At 40.3% G+C, this 22,774-nt stretch overlaps 1 protein-coding gene and 1 long non-coding RNA gene across 6 annotated transcripts in view; one reads left to right on the forward strand and one right to left on the reverse strand.

Moving 5' to 3' along the window:
- Positions 1-5,086: 5,086 nt before the first annotated feature.
- Positions 5,087-22,774, reverse strand: part of AASS (aminoadipate-semialdehyde synthase) — a 63,095-nt gene continuing 45,407 nt past the window's right edge. For all 4 annotated transcript variants that reach the window (XM_075857154.1, XM_075857150.1, XM_075857152.1 and 1 more), the window contains exons 17-24: positions 22,569-22,677; positions 21,984-22,124; positions 19,394-19,561; positions 14,123-14,218; positions 10,131-10,246; positions 9,425-9,513; positions 8,743-8,919; positions 5,087-8,052 (exon numbers count right to left, since the gene is read on the reverse strand). In XM_075857154.1, coding sequence (XP_075713269.1) covers positions 7,934-8,052; positions 8,743-8,919; positions 9,425-9,513; positions 10,131-10,246; positions 14,123-14,218; positions 19,394-19,561; positions 21,984-22,124; positions 22,569-22,677 — 1,015 coding nt within the window. In that variant the 3' untranslated portion in view covers positions 5,087-7,933. The remainder of the gene's footprint in view (positions 8,053-8,742; positions 8,920-9,424; positions 9,514-10,130; positions 10,247-14,122; positions 14,219-19,393; positions 19,562-21,983; positions 22,125-22,568; positions 22,678-22,774) is intronic.
- On the forward strand, positions 15,144-22,718 carry LOC142749304 (uncharacterized). 2 transcript variants are annotated; one of them, XR_012882401.1, is made up of 3 exons: positions 15,144-15,243; positions 20,920-21,195; positions 21,999-22,718. It is a non-coding gene; the product is annotated as an uncharacterized LOC142749304 (long non-coding RNA). The 2 variants fall into 2 exon arrangements; XR_012882400.1 differs by lacking the exon at positions 15,144-15,243 and adding an exon at positions 20,298-20,517.

Raw genomic sequence — 22,774 nt, forward strand, 5'->3', positions numbered from 1 at the left:
ACCATCACCATCAGATGATTGTTTGATTATAGCTCCAACAAGGGAAACTCTTTCTTCATCTTATCATAAGATTATATAAAAGCTCATGCAGTCAACAAGAAAAAGTGACAACTTCTTACAGTGCAGGAGATAAAATATCTGGGGTTTATCATAAACTCTCAGCAGATGAATCTGAAACTATCTCCATAAAGATGCTTGAAGATCATTCAAGGAGTGTCTCACCTCATATCAGTTTTGACGGTATATATACACACGGCAATGAGTATTTTGGAGCTACTCACGTCAGCCGTATATACTGTTCCATGGGCATAAGCCCACATTCGCTCCTTACAGGCAGACTTTCTATCTTCATAGAACAGAAATCTGCATTCTGGACAATCTGACCATCTCCCAAAGCACCAGGCTGGATTTGACATGATGGATAGACCCTGCCAAGTTGTTCCTTGGCAAGTCCCGGACTCATCACCCCCAGATAACACGCACAACAGATGCCTCCTCCTGGGGATGTGAGGCTCATGTGTTGGATCTATGGTGTCAGCAGATCTGGCCTCCTTCCGGAAAGTCAACTTTCCTCAAATATAAGGAAATTGAGGGCGATCAGAAGACAAAGCATCCACTTCCACCAACTTCTTCACAACTGCAATGTTCTGGTGTAGACAGACAACTTACCTTCTGTTTAGTACATAAACAAGCAGGGAGGAACCAGGTGTCGTGCCTTAGCTAGAGAAGCCAAGATGTTAATGACATGGATGGAAGTCAATCTGTTTAATATAACAGCAGTGCACATCCGAGGAATTCACAATGTAAAAGCGGACAGTCTCAGCCGCAAACTTTTTCGCCTGTCCGGGTGGAGCCTAAAGATCTTTGGCAAGTTGGGATTGCCCGACCTAGATGTCATGGCGACAACACAAAGTTAGAGAACTTTTGCTCCCAACCTCGGCTGGACCACCCAGTTGCTATAGACGGTCTCTTCATCAGTTGGAGGACCAGACTGATGTATGTATTTCCCCCATTTCCATAAATCCACAGGGTACGGAGGAAAATTGTGGACAAACAGGCAGAGGCCTTCGAGAGAATACCCTTTTGGCTCCGCAGAGCCTGGTTCACACTCGTATCATCTCTAATCGAAAGGCAGATACTGGAGGCTTCCAACGGAACAAGATCTTCTGTCCCAGAGAGGCCTGTTTCATCCACAAGTCAACAATCTCCATCTCGCGGCTTGGAAGTTGAGCGGGAGACTAGGATTCATTCCGGTCTTTCTGAAAAAGTAATGAAGACCTTGCTTGCCTCTAGGAATGCCGCTAGTAACACAGTCTATAACAGAATCTGGAAAACTTACAAAGACTGGTGTTCATCTAAAAAAGTTGCTCCAGATGTTCTCTCATCTGTCTTGCTGTTCATTCAAAAGTGTTTTGACAAAGGTCTCAGATTCAACACACTCAAAGTCCATTTTACAGCTCTTAATACCCAGTTGGACTAAGTTCTCTAGACAGCCTCTGATAAGACGCTAATTTAAAGCCATAAGGAATTTGAAGCCAACCTTACATTATCCCATACCATCTTGGGACTTACCTTTTGGTACTACAATCTTCAACAGGTCCTCCCTTTGAGCCCCTATCTCAAGCGAGTCTTATACAACGGTATTTAAAAACCTTATTTTTAGTGGCCATCACCTCAGCTCGAAGACTGGGTGAACTACAAGCTCTATCCTGTTAAGAGCCATACCACCGTGTGCTCCAAAATGGTATTGTACTTCGCACACTTCCTGGTTTTAAGCTTGTAGAAGGAAGGATTAATATTTAAAATGTAACCTTTAATCATGTCCATATAAAAATGGAATATCAATATAGTATATTTATACTGTTGAGTTTCTCAGACATACACAACATACGCTATTCACAGTGATGTATAGAGGGTTCCAGTTCCTTGTGTGTGTATATGTAATACACATATATATATATATATATATATATACATACATACATAGCAGAGTAAACTTGGATCATGCACGTTTGCACAATGGCATTCTGTCTGTCCCTTAAGCCTCACACTCAGCCCTCACTATTGACAACGTAACGGGCACCTGTTCTGAAAATAACGACCCTGTTGTCTGCAGAGCCTATCCCTAAAATTGCATAGTAGTTCCCTAGCTAAAGCTTGTGCTCCACCGCGTTTCCCCAGTTACATGCTGGTTCGTCAGGGAGATATTGAGCATAGTAGATCAGTTGGCAGGGTCGTTCTTATGATTACTTATATCTTGTACAATATTTTGTCTGAGCACTATGTTAATGAGTCCTCATTATGGTAATGAGGCACATGTCTTATATACCTGCATGTATTGCTGTGTCACTATGCTTGAAAAAGGTCCTATAGCAGGACGGAAACGTTGCAGCTGTTAACTGAATAGATCACATACTTTTTGGAACCATCGGAGTGCTGTGGGATTTCTTTCGTTTGTATATATATATATATACATATACACACACACACACGGAACTGGAACCCTCTATACATCACTGTGAATAGAGTATGTTGTGTATGTCTTAGAAACTCAACAGTATAACTATACTATATTGATATTAAATTTTTATATGGACATGATTAAAGGTTGCATTTTAAATATTAACCCTTTCTTCTTCTACAAGCTTGTAATTTGGAAGGTACAACAGGAACCAGCCCGTCGGTCATTAACTGGGATTAATCAACTTCCTGGTTTTACCCCCAGAGCGGCATCATCTATCAACCTAAATCAAGAAAATTTTCTTCCAGCTTTCCTTCCTAATCCAGAAGATGAAAACCAAGCATCCCCATACACCTTAGAGTTTCTGAAAGGAGCTGTGCTTTGTAAGTATTGAAGCACAGACATTCTGACATCAGAGTCCTTGCTCGTGCAGTTCTATGGTGCATCAAAAGGGAAGAAAGCAAGCAAGGCTATTTTTGCCAGATGGGTGAGCGATACCACTAGAGGTTATGCTCTTCAAGGTGAGGACTCACCCATACATCATAGAGCACATTCTACAAGGTCAACCTCTACCAGGCCAGGTCCCCTTGGACCAAATATGCAAGGCAGCAACATGAGCTTCTCCCACGTTTGTCAAGCATTACAGACTTGACATACGAGCATCGGCAGGTTCGGGATTTGGAGGTACACGGCTTAAAATTTTTTTTTTTTAAAAAAGACGACTTCTACCCATTCTATTTAAGTTATTGTTTTCCAAGTCCCATTGATGTGCTGCCTGAGGACGACCAGGAAAGGCAAAAATTTGCTTACCAAAATTCTCAATTCCTGAAGGCCAAAGGCAGCACAGCTTCTCACCCTAAAGGAATTATTGCTTCATACTAATACAAGTTGGTGAGGCCTTCCTCTGCATTTATAGGTGGGCAGTAGCTAATTGGTTAATAAGCAGTGATTAAATGAATAGCAGTCTCTTCTGGCTGTAGCCTAAGGAGTTTAACTTATTGGTGTGCTGCCTTCGGACTGCAGGAAATTAAAATTTCGGTATGCAAATTCTAGTCTATAATGTGCTGGGAAACTGGAAAAACGTCTTTATGGGGTGGAGTTGGAAAAAAAACAAAACAACCTGTGCAGCCTGTTTCACTGACCAAATTCAATGAGAAGGCAGAGACTGTTCCATCAAAAACGGGTAGGAGTAGGACCTGCCCTACTTTTGACGGAACAGCCGCACGGTACCGTTAAAAACGACGAAAGTGTGCATGGCCGCATTGAATGGGTTCAGGGTGCTATCCGTAACAACGGATAGCACCCTGAAGGAAAAAAAACTGAAGTGGGCATAGGACCTAAGCAACATGATCAGTGAAGTAATGCAGATTAGGAAGAAAAAGCTGCTCCTCTGAACGGGCGCTCAGGTGTGGATTATACTGGTATCTTCACAAAATCGTCAGGGTATATTTTCAACGATTTTATTATCAAAAAAGAACAATATAAAATTCGATTGCAGCAATCGAATTTTATATTGTTCTTTTTTAATAATAAAATCGTTGAAAATATACCCTGACGATTTTGTGAAGATACCAGTACAATCCACACCTGAGCGCCCGTTCAGAGGAGCAGCTTTTTCTTCCTAATCTGCATTACTTCAAAACCGCAAGGAGAGGAGTTCCTGATACGAATTCACCCCATGCGGTTATGGCTCCAGAGGCAAGCACAGTGTGAACAAGCGTGTACAAGCTACAAAGTTAAGTTGTGCTGGCGACATTGCACAACTCACCAAGGTGAGCTCCATTCATTAAGTTACTCATTATCTTACAAATACCAGAACGATATCACCTTAGAGGAGCGCCGTTTTTTTCTTTTTTTTTCTCTTTTTTTTTATCCCCCTTTTTACCTTAAGAATGATCAGTGAAGGTGGACTGCTGCAACCTGCATGATTCACATGAATCAATCGGCCTGTATCTCCACCCCTCCCTCTCCGAAAAGGCTGCGTAAACGGATTTTTGTGAGAAAATGCAATGCAAATGTTTTTATGCGGTGAGTGAATAATGTTGCCCTGTACGGACGACTGATGCCTTTACTTGTACAGTGTTCATGAGGAGAATATTAAAGAAGGGAAGGAATACAAGATTGTAGGATTTAGGGTATGTTCACACGGCCAAATTTCAGACGTATACGAGGCGTATTTTGCCTCGTTTTACGTCTGGAAATACGTCTCAAATACGTCGGCAAACATCTGCCCATTCATTTGAATGGGTTTGCCGACGTACTGTGCAGACGACCTGTTATTTACGCGTCGTCGTTTGACAGCTGTCAAACGACGACGCGTAAAAATACAGCCTCGTCAAAAGAAATGCAGGACACTTCTTTGGAGCTGTTTTCTCATAGACTCCAATGAAAACAGCTCCAAAAACGGACGTGCGAAAACGCCGCGAAAAATGCGAGTTGGTAAAAAAACGTCTGAACAGCAGGGTCTGTTTTCCCTTGAAAACCGCTCTGGATTTTCAGACGTTTTTGTTGACTACGTGTGAACATACCCTAAACCACACCAAGGGTTTGATTGTATTCTTTAATCATCAACTTTGCAGACATAAGTCTGCATTTGAGCTGTATACAAAATGAAACCGTACAATATTTTTAACGCAAGACCCTTTTGCAATGTTGTTTTATTTTAGATTTGTTAGAGCAATAAAATAACAAAAATAGCGGAAGAGAAAAAAAAAAAACAAAAAAAAAGCTTTTCAGAGTGAGTAATGAGGGTTCGCTACCAGCTATACTGCTGTAATTATATGGAACGGTGTGGCAAATTCTCTACTTGGGCTCTGTATCATCAATGTCAAGTGTTGGTGACTATGTGAAAAAGCACAAATGTAAATCAGTTTTTTTTTAGTTCATCTCGGATGTAATATAATAGATGGCCTAAAACAATGGACACAGATAAAAATAAATAAAAACAAAAAAAAAAAGTTAATTCTACAGATAACATTCTACTAATTTGCAGTGATCCCACAATGTAAATGTGCATCTGGTGGGAAGTGCTTTCAGCAGCAGAGAGTGGGGGCTTTTCAGTAAAAATTGTTCACATTCGAAAATATCAAAAGAGCTACTGTAAGTGTGTATATATAAATATCACTCATATGCACTCATGTACATTGCTACCAAATGTAGACAATAAAATATACAAATTAATTGGTTATACTAATAAAAAAAAAAGTGCCATAAACTGAGGACAGAATACAGCCAACATTATAGGGGTGGAGGGACTCAATGTCTATCAAATGCCTGAAAACACCATATTCTAACTGCCTCTTCAAGGGGAAAGAGACATGTAGCATAAATCCAGTAAGATAATTCATATAACTTTGCAGTACAACATAAATGACATCACAATGAGATTAAGAAACCAAGAAAACATTTCATAGACTAGAGCAAGAATCGTAGTAAAGGCTTGGTATTATTGGGCTAGAGAAAGGACTTTACTGCCGAGGTAGTTCAGGATTTTAGTTGTGTCCATAGTCTCCAAATTGTAGTTTAGTAGATTCAAAGAGGACAGTGAGGGTCACACGAGAAGGTTGAAGATCAGCGTTTATCGTTCTGGTCCTGACCCAGGGATGTTCAGGAGTTCTGTTTTTTTTTAGTCATACCTGAATAATTCAGCTTCGTATATCTCTGTATGATTATGGAGTAACTAAACGGGTTCTTACATTCATATATAAAAAATATCACAGATGTCATATTTGTCACATGAAAAGCATTTTTGTCATCCACTGTGCAGCAAAGTAGATATACACGAGATTCAAGTCTCCACCCCGCGGGGCAGATTTACTAATACTGTCCTAGATTTTGACAGGAAAAACCAAGACTAGACAGACAAACTGTGCCAAAGTTATCAGAATGGCAAGTGCTGTATGATAAATTTGGCACAACTAACTAGCCATGTTATAGGGGAATGGCTGTAAGGAGTAATTATGCCTAAATTCTCTTTTTTATTTAAATCTGTATGAAACATAATTTGTGTAAGAATCGTGGCGCATGTTGCTTAGTAAATCTTCCCCCTGCAACCAACGAAATGCTCGGATTTAAATTTCTTAAATAAAATATTACAAACCCTGTGATTTCCTATTTTTTAATTAAGAAATTCTGCTCACATCCATTTCTTATATAATAGTGTAGCAGGTCCCGGTTTCTTCACAGTAGACTGGTACAGCCCACAGATCAGTCCTGTGTAATGCATCCTTGGGCTAACTGTACAAGACTAAACAGGGCGTCAGTTATGTGACTCCCCCTACACACATCATGTGACCCACTAGCATTCAGTTAGCATCAGGGTAATATGACAATTGTGTTGGGGCAACATAGCAGCCCCATCTATGGGCTAAATGAATAATGATGAACAGCTGCTTCACGGTGTCTGTATTTACTTGTATACATCGTTGCCTATCTCTAGGTAATGTATAACATGGCGGCCTGTCTCTATGAAAAACCTATCAACATATCCTAAAGTTAACTGTTAAATACACAGAGAGAAGAATGTAAGAGATGCTCCTGCACATACAATGGAAGACATGATGATGAGATGCTACTGTAGTTACAAATACCTTAGGCCCCATGCACACGACCGTGCCCGCAATCACGGCCCGCGATTGCGGGCACGGCCGGCCGCTAACTGACAGCCGCATTTTCGGGCCGTGCTCCCATACAAAGTATGGCAGCACAGCCCGCAAAATGCGAACGAACATGTTCCATAATTTCCGGAACATTTCCGCGGCACGGACACCCTTCCGTAGTGCTACAGAAAGGTGTCAGTGTTCAATGAAAGTGAATGGCTCCGTTTTTGCGGACCGCAATTGCGGTCCGCAAAAACGGAGGTTTTTTACGGTCGTGTGCATGGGGCCTTATAGACTCTCTCCAAGTAGAAAAAGGTTATTGAGGAGCAGTGTCACCCCATACTTCATGTGACCACTAGCATTCAGGTCAATGGACAAAACATGGCATCAGTCATGTAACGCACCAGTTAGCCCATGGATCAATTTCTATTGACAATCATTTTAAGAAACGACACTGGTATAAGACAGGAAGGAAGGCAGAATGTTCAATACCTGTATATTAGAACATTTTAGGATTTATAGATATCAAAAACTGGAAAAAACCCCTTTTAGCTCTGGAAAAAATAAAGCTGTACAATGATTGGTTGCTGTGGGCAACAAGGCTAGTTTTTCTATGAGACCGTTTTGATAAATAAGAGTTCGGAAATTCCCCATGTGTGGAGACTTTTGAATAACCCTGTAGTTCGTTCCTAGTTCACAGTAATATCACAAAAAGTATTATTTGCTTTTTCCCCATACATTCTTTGCATTGAGCAGTAGTACTTTGGGTTGAAGAAAACTGACCCTCTCATTGTATTTCTTGAAGCTTAACATCCACACAATACACTGATTAAGTGTAACCCAGTGTACTATATAGGGGAAATACTTCTTTCAGTTAAAGTGAAAATGTACTTTTGGTATTATAGAAAATGCCTTCTTCTGTAACTCGTTCTAAGATTGGTCCATAGATATTCTTTGTCAATGGAATTACCAAGCCTTTGCTTTCAATTTCACCTGAGTAAAGAAGAAAAAGAAATATTAGGGAATCCATGTTTTAAGCGTACAAGTAGCTAAGAACATCAGAAGGTAGATTTCATAAGATATTTGATATGTCCAGCAAGAAGCTCAGAGACAGAGTTAAAACCACCCAACCAAATAAGAGCTGCCAACAATTTTTAGAAGATTGAAATGGCAATACACATTCTTAAAAATCTGGAGACGGGACACTGTTCAAAGAGTTGGGAGTCAGAGGCCTGATCTCTGAAACAGTCTCATCCAGTTGCAAAAGCGTTATCTCTACTATATCGTATGTTGCCGGAGGTTGAAGCAAAATTAGAAGTAAATGTCAGGCACAACAAAGACCGCTAGTGCTGATGGCCGTTAAGTGTTGCTGGGTGAGAACAATCAGCCACCTGAATTACTGTTTGTATGTACTTAAGCTACATAAAGGCTGCTGCCTTATCCTGGAAGATTCTGTTTATTCCTCTATATAAGCTAGCCAGTATAGAACATTATGTGCGCTCAGCAGCTTGAAGTGGTCTTATTAAATTGTAAAACAGAAAAATAAAAAAAGTGAACAAAAAAACAAACAAAACAGTGGATGTGCCGGATAATATAACAAAAGAATACAATAGTTTTTCGAGCAGCACACCAAGCTATACGATTAGATTTTTTTTACTCTTGTGAATACACTGTACTACCCACCATCCAAAACCATTTTGGCAGCGATAGCTGTTGGGTATCCCACCGTTTTTGCCATAGCAGAGTAGCCATTAACCTCCCCATACACAACTAAGCTAATGTTTTTGGACTCCAGATGTCCAGACGGATGCCGGATGCCAACATCATTTCTCATAACAATCATATCACGCTCTCCCGGACCTGGAAAAAGAAAAAAATAGCAGGTCACTGGACTGAACAACAACTTGGAGAAGCCAGATGTTAGTGTGTCAAAGAGTAACCGTCATTACATTTTTTTCCCATAAACCGATAGATGGAGGAAAGCATTTTTCCGTAACAAGATAGAGAACAAATTATCTTATCTAGCCATTGTACGGTCTCATCCCCGTGAAAGAGAGAGCAAGAGAGCGCGAGAACGCGATAGATAGACAACGCGCGAGAGAGAGCCAACAATGCTCGTGTGCAAAAACAGGACAATGTCTAATTTCTATTCTTTTACTTCAGTAATTCATAGTCCTGGAAAGTACTACAGAGCAGAACTTGTTAAAGGCAACAGGCACTGGTTTTAAAAAAAAAATAAAAAAAAATAAAAAAATAGAAAATCCATCCATGAGCCATAGTTTGATCCCATGATCCTGAACAGTATATTATATTTTCTAACAGTTTAAGTGCAAAATAGCATTGAGTTAAGCAAAGTCAAACCTACCAAAAGAAAGCATAATCTCCAAATGTTTAGTTAGAGCACCAACAATTGATTCTGCTACAGGCACTGGTTCGTCACTTAGTAATCCAAACCTGTTCAGACAAAATGCAATTTAATTACTGATACAATTACAACATTTATTTCATTATATTTACAGTTCAAATAAACATTACTAAAACATATGCTCTAAAGTGACAAGATCAGATGACAGCAGTAGGCAATGGCTGACCTCAGAAATATATATAGTTAGAAGGTCACTGCTGCAGTCTGCAACTGGTAGTTGCGGTAACCTGAAGTATGGACAACAGGTGCAGTGGGGGAGGCACACAAGATCCACTATGTGGTCATCTCTCCTAATTGTTGAGTTCAGGTGTTTCAGCCACAACCATTGAAAATATTGATAAGAGTATATGGTATGGGTCATACTCAAGTGCTCTGTGACTTTAAAAATTGCACTAACTGACTTGTGGCATTCTATGATCCGGCCACGTTTAATCTGCTAGATCTGCACTTGTCAACTGTAAGTGCAATTTTTGTGAAGTTTATTTTGGTATGGGATGCCCAACGAGCCTATATAGACGTGTTGTACTTTTGGCCCCATAGCATAGGTGGCTTAATATGTTACACTACTCTGCACCTACTTTAAGAATGTTTTAACATTAAAAGAAAAAGAATAACTAACTGTTAGTATACTAGATATAGCTCTTACCATTGGACCACTTCCATGTAGCGGTCATTCTTTCCTACTTTATTATACACTGCTTCTTTGACATGGTCCACGCTGGTTGTGGCTGGAATCTTTAGCAGATGACAAAGGAGCTCCTTCTACATAGTGGGGTTTGTAAATACATCTTAGGCATTGCAAATTAGGGCAGTTACATTCATACATATTAAATCATTGAAGGACATGTAATTGCAAATTTAAATACATCAAGGCCTTTACATACACTCCTCAACATTGAAAATGCAACTCCAAGAAAGACAAACCGTAGGGCTATGCAAAAATGCGGGCAGTAGCAGGTGTCACTAAGATCTGCAAATGATCACATTTTAAAGCACTTAGCTCCAATCTCTTGCATGTGGGAGGGCGTAAAAGCCAGAATGATAGCAAAGTTTTTACCCACATGAAACGTTAAAAATCTAATCAGGATTGTGCGATGCCTCCTGTTAGTCGACATGCCAGTTATCGCCACTTGTCGCAAACTGAGAGGGACAGAATCCTTGAACTGAGAGACCTTGGTTTATCACTCGGGCAGGTAGCTACGCACCTGGGCCAAGAGGTCAGCACTGTTAACCCGTTAGTGACCGCCAATACGCCTTAGGGCATCCCTGCTCGAACGGGTGAGAGATATCAGTATCGATCTCACCCGCTTAACCCCTCAGATGCGGCGCTCGATAGCGAGCGCCGCATCGGACTTGTTTTGGAGAGAGGGAGCTCCCTCTCTCTCCCACTGACATCCGGCAATAAGATCGCTGAGAATCTGTCTCCGATGGCAGCTGGGGGCCTAATAAAGGTCCCCAGGTCTGGCATGGCCTAGCAGGCATTCACTACAGGCAGACACATGACCTAGCAGATGCCTTTCCATTTTAAACGGACAGGCAGTAATACACTGCAATACAAAAGTATTGCAGTGTATTATAAAAGCGATTGGAGGATCGCATATTAAAGTCCCCTGGTAGGACTAGTTAAAAAAAAAAAAGGTTTCAGTTAATATAATAAAACGTGAAAAAAAAATTAAAAACCCACTTTTCCCCCTTACAAAATACTTTACTATTAAAAAAACAAAATAAAAGTAAAAAAAAGTTACACATTTGGTATCGCCGCGTCCATAACGACCCAGACTATAAAGCTATTACATTATTTAACCCGCACGGTGAACGGCGTAAAAAAAAATATAAAAAAACAAAAATGGAAAAAATTGCTGTTTTCTATGAATACTTTAAAAAGTGATAAAAAAAAAAAAAACACAAAAAAAAAAGTCGCATCTACTCCAAAATGGTACCAATAAAAACTACAAGTCGTCCCGCAAAAAAAAAGCTGTCATACAACTGCATAGGCAGAAAAAAAATAAAATAAAAAAAAGTTATTGCTCTTCAAATATGGAGACACAAAAGCAAATAATTTTGAAAAAAATAGTTTACTCTGTAAAAGTAGTAAAACATACAAAATCTATACAAATTTGGTATCGTTGCCATCATAACAACCCGCTGAATAAAGTTAGTGTTATTTATACCACACGGTAAATGGCGTAGATTTAGGACGCAAAAAAAAAAGTGACAAAATTTCAGTTTTTTCCCTATTCCCCCCCCAAAAAAAGTTAATCAATGAAGTATATTTACCCCAAAATGGTGGTATTAAAAAAATACAACTTGTCCCGCAAAAAAAAACCCTTATACAGCTATGTCGACACAAAAATAAAAAAAAGTTATAGCTCTTGGAATAAGACTATGGAAAAACATAAAAAAATAGCTTGGTCATTAAGATTTAAAATAGGCTGGTCATTAAGGGGTTAAATGTTGTGAGACCCGGAGGTTGGGAGAACAACGAACGGGAATGACAACAGGGCGAACATCTGCACAGAAGCATCGTCTGATTGGTAGAATGGCGTGTAGTGATCCCTTCTGTACTGCAAGTGAAATTGGACATCACATCCCAAGCATAGGGTGGCAACCAGCATAGACACAAACCATCAGAAGGCGTTTGCACAACATTGGGCTATGAGCCAGATGTCCAGTTACAGGTGTTCCATTGACCACATGACACCAAAGTGTCCCAGAAGCCTTTTATCAACAGGACATTACTCATGCTACTGTGAGCAGCCTGCGGAGTCTCCGGACTAGTCTCCCATCGAGCACACCTGGGACGTCATTGGCAGCCAATCATGATAATTTGCGTGCCCAAGTGCATTGAGCGTGGCATACCATTCCTCAGACAACCATGGATAACCTAATTGACAGCTTGCCAAGATGTGTAAGCGCATGTATTGCTGCACGTTGCGCTTCTACTCAATTAATCCAGTTGTTTGGAATATTCAGTAGTTTCCTTTTCTTTTTATTATTATTTGCATACCATTAACTCGTCTATCGATCCTGTGATTTCCACAATTCCAAAACTTTCTTCTTGGTGTTGCAATTCCAATGTTGAGGAGTGTATAGAACATACTTATGGGATAGCTTTTGAAAATACTGAACAATACTTTTGAGATGCAATGACATAGACCATAAAAAACACAAAAAACGTAAAAAGCATTACAAAATGATTTTAAAAAAAATAAAAAATAAAAAGAAATCTTTAGTAACAAACCATCTACACTGGCTTGAACTCCATATAAATAGAGTAGCATTATGAAACAATTAATAATTAACGCAAAAGACCGCTTGAAATCAAGATCAATATTGATTAAACAGATCACGAACACTGGAGTTTTGCAGGACTTGGGCAGTGTTCCTAAATGCTCTATGAACATCTCTTGATTTAGCCTCCATAACAAAATGTTCAATCATATGTTGGACACTGTATTTCTAATAACTCTATGATGAAGGATGCTGCCCAGGTTCAACTATCAGCTCCCACTAAACAGTGAGGATATCAATTTTGTATTCTCAAGTAAGCATTTTATATGGCACAGCTGCCTTGAAATTCTGAGCAGGGCACAATCTACATGGAGCCTGTAGTCCCCATGTAGGCATGGACCGGTCTTTTAGCAATAGGCTGCGTATAACTAATCATAGAGACTGTCCAGCTGTGTGCCCTGCATTCCATTATAAAAAAATGCTGCCATTAAAAGACAATTTTCTTTTAAATAATTAATAAAAAAAATATATGTACTAGACATGCACACTGCCTCCATAACCCGGGGCTCCTATTTTGTCTTGCAAATGCTGAATGGAGTATGTGCAGACTCTGGTGACTGTCCCTCGCAAGACTACGGCTGGCGCCCAGGGCTGTGGCTTTTAGCCGCCATTATAAATGCAACGTAAAAGAAGACGAAGACTGAATATAACTATTCAGCTTTATATTATAGCTAATGTGACGGATCTTCAGCAGTACCTATCGGGACAGGTCACTATGACAAGTCAAAAGTTTTATGAAACTACAGTTATTCTCGAAGTAATGTAGGCTGTATAACTAACTAAACGCTTTTCCTTATACGACTGATTATATGACTACTCTTTTCGGTCATAGAAGGAAAAGCGTTTAGCTAGTTATACAGCCTACATTACTTCGAGAATAACTGTAGTTGTTTCATAAAACTTTTGACTTGTCATAGTGACATGTCAGAAGTTTTGATCGGTAAGGGTCCGGATGCGAAGACTCCAACTGATCGCTTAAATGAAGGGGCAGAAGCGCTCAGCTGAGTGCAGTGCCCCTTCGGCTGTAATGGTATCGCATTGGCGCTTTTTGGAAAGATTGAGTTCTCGGAGCTCCTCTTCAGCTAAGTCTATGAGCCAAGGAGAGCCGAAGTTATCTTATTACAGCTGAAGGGGCACTGCGCTCTGCTGAATGCTTCAGCCTTTTCGTTTCATGGATCTGTGGGGGACTCAGCCCACAGATCCCTACCAATGAAAACTTCTGACATGTCACTAGGACTTGTCAAAAGTCTTTTGAAACTAGTTATTCTTTGAGACCTCACCTGTCTTAACACGGGTCTTTATTCATGATAAAACAAAATCATATAGTTGCACAGAATTGTCACTTACCCACGTTATTGCTGGTGCATCTATGGCTAGCAGTGGACAGGGATCGGCGTTTATTAATCCCAACTTTACAAACCCGCTCATTGCTTTAGCAAATCCCTGCAAAAACAAAAATGTATGCATTGTAACCGAAAGTAATAAGTGTCAAACCTGGTGTTGAGTTTTCTTTAAGTTAACCACTTATCGCTCCAGGACGTAAATGTTCCATATGGGATTGCCTGACCTAGAGGTTCAATGACATACCTTTCGGTTAGGAAGATCACATGGGCACAGCAGTTTTGCTACACAGCTCTATCTGGCAGTCTAATGGACAAGTTTGGGTTTGGCAAATGCCAAAATAAATATTTAATGTAGTTTAATGGAGGAGGGATAATGCAATGGGATTGTTTTTCAGGGATTGGCCTAGGCCCCTTAGTTCCAGAGAAGGGAAATCTTAATGCTTCAGCATACCGAGACATTTTGGACAATTGTATGCTTCCAACTTTGTGGGAAAGTTCTTTTTTGTTCCAGCATGACTGTGCCCAAGAGCACAAAGCAAGGCCCATAATAAAGGCTTGGTTAGGCGATATAATGAACTAGAACAGTGATTTTGGATGAGAGGGTCTGGCTCGAAATCTGGGTCACCTCACAAGTGTTCTTGTGGATGAATAGGCCAAAAAAAAATAAATGTATAATAACAACCACAGACACTCCAATACCTTCACAGAAGCGTGGAAGCGGTTTTAGCTACACACAGGGGACCAACTCCATATTAATGCCTATTGATTTAGAATGGGATGTCATAAAAGCTCCTGTAGTTGTAATTTGTAGGTTTCCCAATTCATTTGTCCATATAGTTACATATTCCATACATAGTGTTAAATAGCTTTATACACACAGGGTCAGCCTTAGCGGTGTGCGACCTGTGTGAGTACCCAGGGTGCTGAACCCTCCAAACATGTGCATCTGAACAGCAGGGACCACGCATGCGCGTTACGGGCGGTACAACAGAACAGCCCATACACGGCACAAGTGACGTGTCGTATACCCGGAAGACAATTGACAATCAACACAGCGGCTAGAGAGTGATGTCACCCGTCAAGTACCCCAAGGCAGCATCTGGAAACGGGGCCAATTTGGAAAACGTAAGTATATTACAAATGTATTTACATTAATAAGTTACAAGTATTAACACATAGTAATTTTATATTACCTTTAAGGGAAACCCAACATTTTCATATATGGTAATCTATAAAACTAACAAATTCATGAAAAAAATATTTTTAAAGTGTATCTCCAATTTGGAGGTGCACTGCAAGATAGATAGATAGAGAAGATAGATAAATTACAGGGTTAAAAGGTAAAATTGGCAAAAATCAGCTATAATGTATACAGCCTCTACTCCAACTCTGGATCCAATAGTGTCACTATGTGGCCTGGAAGTTGTTTGCAATTTCACATATTTGGGAATTGTGAGGGTTCTGGACCACACGGGTGTGATGGCTGAAACTATCAATCCGTTACAAACTCACAAACTTGAAATTGAAGTTGTGGTCTAAATTACCATTGTCGATTGCTGGTCGGATCAATTTGATAAAAGATGGTCATCCAACCTAAATGCTTGTATATATATTGCAGCATATTCCGGTTTCTGTCCCTCAGTCATATTTCCGTTCTCTACACTCCCTATTTATTAAATTCATCTGGGGCTCCACTAGTTCTAAACTTAAACTCACTACCCTACAGTGCCCCAAAGCAGATGGCACTGTCTGACTTTCACATTTATTACTTAGCAGTCCAGATGCGAGGCATTAGGGAATGGATTTTGGATGAACCGCTGTTGGACTCAACTAGGTATCTGGCCTCTCTAGTGGCGGGAAACACCCTTATCAGTTACTTAGAGTACCCTCATTTTACACGACCTGCAGTATTGCTCCCCTTGCATAGAATGGCTTTGATAGTATGGCGCACTGCGAAAAATATATAGCATTATAATGATATTCTCCAGGAACTGCCTTTATGGAATAATCCTACCCTACCTTCACTACTTAGTATAGCAGACTCATATTTTTGGCAGGACTTAGGTGTTGGGAGGGTTGGAGATGTTTTTGCTGAGGGCTCCTTTGTTACACTCTTGCAGTTGAGATGCTTAGGACTTCCCCCTTCCCTGTACAGTGGTATAGATACTTTCAGCTTCGCCATTTCATCCACTCTCAGTTTCCACCAAACATTAGTGTTACATCGGTCTATACCCTTATTGGTATTTTGAAGTCACAGGGACCTAAGGACCTCATATCAGCACTGTACACCCATTTACTCTCTTCCAAGCTCACTTCGGTATCGTTGCCTGTCTGATAGATGGTTGATGCAGATTCCAGATCTTACATCGGATGATAAAGATGCAGTGTTTAGCTCTCATGTCTGTTTCCCCAGAAATAAAGAATAAATTGATACAGCTTTACATTGTACACCAATCCTATTTGACCCCTATTAGACTGCATAAAATGGGTAGAATACCCACAATGGAGTGTCACAGATGCCATTGTTTGGATGCAGATTTCTGGCATCTTATGTGGAACGGTCCATATATTTCAGATTTTTGGGCACAAATATTCAACTTCCTCTCCTCCCTTTTACCGTCCCCTGTGCCGATTTCCCCTAAGGTTGCTTTATTTGGTATCTTGGATGAAGAGATACAGCCAAACTGCATACAAATTTTCTTGAAAGAAACCTTGTTTTTGGCTAGGAAGGCCATAGCTATCCGCTGGATGTTGATGATTATGGCAAGCTGTTAATGAAAACCCAAAATTTTGTATCTCCGAAAATTAGATTAAATAAGCCTAATTTAAAAAATGATTTTTAATACTGAAATGTTGGCCTACTGAAAAGTATGTACAGTATATGCACTCAATACTTGGTCGGGCTCCTTTTGCATGAATTACTGCATCAATGCGGCGTGGCATGGAGGTGATCAGCCTGTGGCACTGCTGAGGTGTTATGGAAGCCAAGTTTGCTTTGATAGCGGCCTTCAGCTCGTCTGCATTGTTGGGTTTGGCGTCTCAGCTTCCTCTTGATAATACCCCATAGATTCTCTATGGGGTTTAGGTCAGGCGAGTTTGCTGGCCAATCAAGCACAGTGATACTGTGGTTATTAAACCAGGTATTGGTACTTTTGGCAGTGTGGGCAGGTGCCAAGTCGTGCTGGAAAATGAAATCAGCATCTCCATAAAGCTTGTCAGCAGAGGGAAGCATGAAGTGCTCTAAAATTTCCTGGTAGACACTGCGTTGACTCTGGACTTGATATAACACAGTGGGCCAACACCAGCAGATGACATGGCTCCCCAAACCATCACTGACCGTGGAAACTTCAATCTGGACCGCAAGCAACTTGCATTGAGTGCCTCTCCACTCTTCCTCCAGACTCTGGGTCCTTGATTTCCAAATTAAATGCAAAATTTACTTTTATCTGAAAACAGGACTTTGGACCACTGAGCAACAGACCAGACCTTTTAAAGGCTTAGGAAACCTTTGCAGGTGTTGTGTTGATTAGCCGATTATTGAGTAAATGTTGAAGATTGTAGACTCAATGGCGTGACACACTATTCTAATTTTCTGAGAGACTTAAGGCCCTTTTACACTGGCCGATAAACGGCCTGTGCAGCGAACGCCGATCGAGACATAGTTGATCGGCGCTCATTTGCTCCTGTCACACTGTTTACTCAGGGAGATGTGTTGCCGAAAACTAGAAATTTTACTTTTGGCTTTTTTAAAACGATACGACCAGCGGATGATCGAACGTTTGCTCGATCATCTGCTGATCGCTGCCCTTTTTACACAGAGCAATTAAATCGGCAACGAGCGTTCTATGAACACTAGTCTGCCCGATAATAGTCCTGTATAAAACACCCTTAAATTTTGTGTTTTCATTAAGGAGCCTCACACATATGAACGTGTTCGGTCCGTGATATACGGTCCGTAGGTCGGCCGCATTCCCCGGAGCGAACACACTGCAGGGAGCTGGGCTCCTAGCATCATAGTCATCTATGAAGCTAGGAGTCCCTTCCTCGCTGCGGAAAACGGTCCCGTACTGAAATCATGTTGTCAATAAGGGACAGTAGTTCCAGAGAGGCAGCGACACCTAGCGTCATAGATAACTATGATGCTAGGAGGCCTGCAGGGTGTTCGGTCCGGCAAACGTGGCCGACGTACAAACTGAACACGCTCGTGTGAATCCGGCTGGAAATAGATCACACTGTGCGTAATGAAACTATATAATACAGGAGTTTCACTTTTTGAATTACTGAAATAAAATTAACTTTTTGATGATATTCTAATTCAATGAGAAGGACTAGTATATATATATATATATACACATATACATACACACACACGTTATATTTTTTTATATAAATGTTTGTTTTGTGGAGGACAACAATAGAGTCCCACACAGGGTGTCATACAATCTAAGGCCCACACACACACTATATGGTATCACTGCAATTGTAACGACCCCTAGAAGAAAGTCAAAATATTTATACCGCATGGTATTGGGCGTTTAAAAGCCCCCCACCCCCATCAAAAAAATTAATAGCATAAGTTAAACAAAGCCCTCATACAAAGATTTCACAAGGAAAGAAATAAAATAAAAATGATGACCCTCGGAACGTGGTGACACAAAAATGGCAAATGGTGTTCCCCCTCACCCCCAAATGATTTAAAGTTATTCGATAAATTATATGTACCCCAAAATTGAGCCAATACAATCTACAACTCTTCCCACCGGAAACTAGCTCTATATAAAAAATAAAATAAAAAAAAAGTGGGCAGACCATAAAGGGTTACAAGGTGTAGAATTCCGATGTTAACTTGTCAATACAACTGTTATGTTTTGGGCTAAAGAACTTTTCCTTTACTAAGATGATGCCAGTAAGTACAGCACGTGGCAGTTTACAAGTGGTCAGAAGTGGTCTCAGCAGAGACTGGTGGGAGACCGGCAGAGCATCTGTGCTAGATCAGCAGGGGGTTGTAGCTATAAGTAGGGTTTTTGTTATTTTTCAACTTGTGCAGTTGTTGAGAGACTGAAAAATACAAACACACAGAATCTCATTGTTCCTCTCATTAAAGTACAGGGCAGCATAGGAAAAGGAATATATATATATATTTATTTATTTATTTGAAATTTACTGAAACAGTTTACTGAAAATTTTATTTTGTGTTGGCTTCGAAAATAGTAAAATGACTTAATAAAATGTAACATAAAATAAAAAATAATCTACTGTAACAACTAGAACTTACCTTGTATCTCAGTGTTCCTCTCATTAAAGTATGTGCTGACTGAATTCCATAAGGTTCAGCATATTTTGTACTGTCCCTGTTAGGGAAGCCTTCTAAATTCAAGCCAGGGAACCAGTCCATGTTTGTGACAGACCCCAGCAATGAGCCTCCAGCAGCAATATTGACAACCTAAGAAAAGCACACATTAAAAAAAAAAAATCGCAAGCAACATGGAGAGCAGAGGTCGCACAATTTTTTAGCAGAATAAAAAATAAATATATCCTCTTAGAATTTTTAGCTGAGGAGAAGCAGTGGCATAGCTATAGGAGTCGCAGTTGTGTCCAGTTCCCTACACCACATCTTTGTGATGCAAGTAGGAGACCAGCAGAATAGAAAAGGAAAGAAAGCCTGCCTATCAATCAAGGCCTGCTACAGAGCCAGCTGTCTAATTTATATCAAAGCCGCTGGCTTTGCGGTTGGTGGGGTAGGGAGAGAAGGGAGATGCAGGTACAGTAACACAGCCTCCTAAATGATTCCCCAAGTTTACTACAGGCTCACGAGTGCTTAGTTTAAAAAAAAAAAAATTTCATCCACCGATATCCGAATACACATCGTATAACATCATATTGTCATCAGATCTGTATGCGTGTATCCTGAATGTATAATAATGACCGTATATGATGTTATACGATGTGTATTCGGATATCGGTGGATGAAAAAAAAAATTTTCATTAGCGGTCACATGAATTCTGACATGTTCGGATCTTATATTAATCGTGACAATTATTCTATGTTTTCCTCTTTTTCTTGTACTTTATGCCCATACGTGGCATCCTGGCCGCCCTCCCATTCACCCCTCCCTCCACCCTTGTGGTGGGACGGGCGTCTAGTGATGGCGGCCATCTTGCCTGCGTTCCAATGCACTCATGGGCTAATGTGCTTATGATGAGTATTTCCCGGTTGGCTGACTGTGCTCCCACTCGTCCCCGCCCCTCCCTTTGTGAGGGACGGGCCAGTGTGATTGCGGTTAGCTGCACCTGGGTTTTGTTCTGTGAACAAACTCACAGATCCACACCCTCTTGTTCCCATGCGATGATACTTGGGAGGCATCTGCCAATGGGATTATATTATGTAGGACTTTAAAGGTAAATTGCTGTTTGTTACCAGCTGTATGTTTCAGCCGTTGTGCTTTATATACCCGCATATCTGTACTCCTTGGTATAGCCCCCGGAAGAAGCTACGTGTGAAACACATGTTGTGGTTGATTTCCCCCATAGTTCTGGTCCGTATGCCTCCTTAATTGTACCTTTTTGCTGTCTGGTTTTTTATATTACTTTGCTTTGGATGGTTTCTATCCATATTCATCGTATTAGTTATGTACCAGTCTTTGCATGCACTATTTGCACTTTACTATAGAGGCTGTGGGACCCGACCTATGTGGGGATCCTTTTTCTATGGGCAATGTTACTGCCAACGTACTTATTTTTAATGATTTTGTCTTTCAATAAAATAGTCTATTTTTCGCTAATGTGTGATTTCTTATATAGGTGTTCAAAGTTACAATACAAGTGAATGGGGTTTTCAAAATCCCATGCCCATGGAGCGGAAAAGACCTGCACAGAATTTGAAAATCTGCAGCATGCCTATTATGTTGCAGAATTACCACACATTTCACCCTTTGCTATCCAAAGGGTGAAATCCGCTGAAAAACTTGTGATCGGGATTTTTTTTCTCACATCCCCAGTGGCAAGCGCTTCATTAATTCTTGAAGCTCTTGTATGCTTCAGTACGCCGGCAGCAAAGAGAACGCCACAAGCATTTAGGTATGTGTGTAGTTATAAGCATGGCTATATATACACAGGTATGTGAGCATGTATAAAATGGCACAATTATTTACATATAAAAGAATGTGGTGCCATTATGTAGAAGGAAAATAACGGCACGACTTAGTGTATGCACAGATAATGCCACCAAATTCAAGTTGACTATGTGACAGCATTGTGTGTTAGTCTGAGTGCTTATGCACACTGGCATGGACCCTGTACAGCTCCGTACTATGCATCTAGGGAAGAATACTTAAGAGTCCAATTGAGCACGGCACCATTTTTCTTATTCTGTCGGATCAAAAAAAGTGACATATGAAAACTGTGGCATACAGAGCTCATGTACCTCTATGGAAGTCATATTACAGCATGTTACAGCCGTGCGCATGAGCCATTAGACCAAGTACTTGCTGTTATAATTACATTAATAGGCTTTGGCAAAAAGAAAAAAAAAAAAAGGGGAGGGGGGGGAGGGACACCCAACAAAAATCTCACATGGCTACTTTTATAGGTTGCTTGTTACTGTAGTTGAGGTTAATTCATTTAATGTATTGCATCAATACTTAGAGCATATAAATAGTCTTCTAGGCGCCTGACATACATATAAACTGTAAAAATCAGCTAGGTTAATAGTACTCAAGACACTAAGCGTTAGAAGAATGTGTTTGTTCTGCTTATGCTCCAGAATGCTCAGTGGCATTTAAATACACCACAACATCATATGCTTTTGTAGATCTAAAAAGAAATGTTAGAAACATAAAATATGTATAAACTATTGGTTCACCAACCTCTCCATTCTTTAGATAGGTGGCAGGTTGTATTGTGTTCAGGAGAACACCCAGGGGGCTCCAGCTAAACTTATATCTCAGTGGATTGTCAGAACACTCAGGGGCAGGAAGACCTCCACAAAAAGATATGTAAGATTCCACCTGTAGAAAAGAAAAAAGAAATGAATCAGCATAGAGGACACGTCACACAACCCTTTTTCCAAAATCTTACAGGATGTCCAGCAAAAATGGCCGAATTCCCACTTTTCTATATTCACTTGGGGTGGCTATTTTCACAGAAAAAGGGAAGCGCAGCCATATATACGTTGTCACTTTTGAATTAGCTTCTCAGTAACTGAAGATAAAACATTCATCTTGTGATCAATTGAACATACTGAGAAAGTGCTGCAGAGTTTGACAGTTGCTGAGAAGCGAACTTACAAGTGGCGGTGAATCCCGCTGTCATTAACCAACTGTGTCCTCTGGTCTAACACCTGATTTACCAACAGGTTCCTATTTTAGGTTTTACATGGGCATCCTCTTGATACGAAATAAACCTGAAAGAGAAGTCGTCTGTGCTGTAAACCTATCTAAATAAATACTTACCTTGGCTCCTACATCTTTAGCTTTGTCAAAGCATTCCATAGCCAACATATGGTCAAGACCTGGATCCAAACCCATTTCGCCAACAATTGTAATTCTGGCATCTTCCGCACTGCAATGAAATACAAATAAATACATATAACTGCCCACATTTCCTGCTATATAGTAATGCCTGTTTTTACTCAAGTAGAACTAAATAATCATAACTC

Source organism: Rhinoderma darwinii, chromosome 3 (assembly GCF_050947455.1).
Source record: "Rhinoderma darwinii isolate aRhiDar2 chromosome 3, aRhiDar2.hap1, whole genome shotgun sequence".
In the NCBI taxonomy this organism is placed as follows: Eukaryota; Metazoa; Chordata; class Amphibia; order Anura; family Rhinodermatidae; genus Rhinoderma; species Rhinoderma darwinii.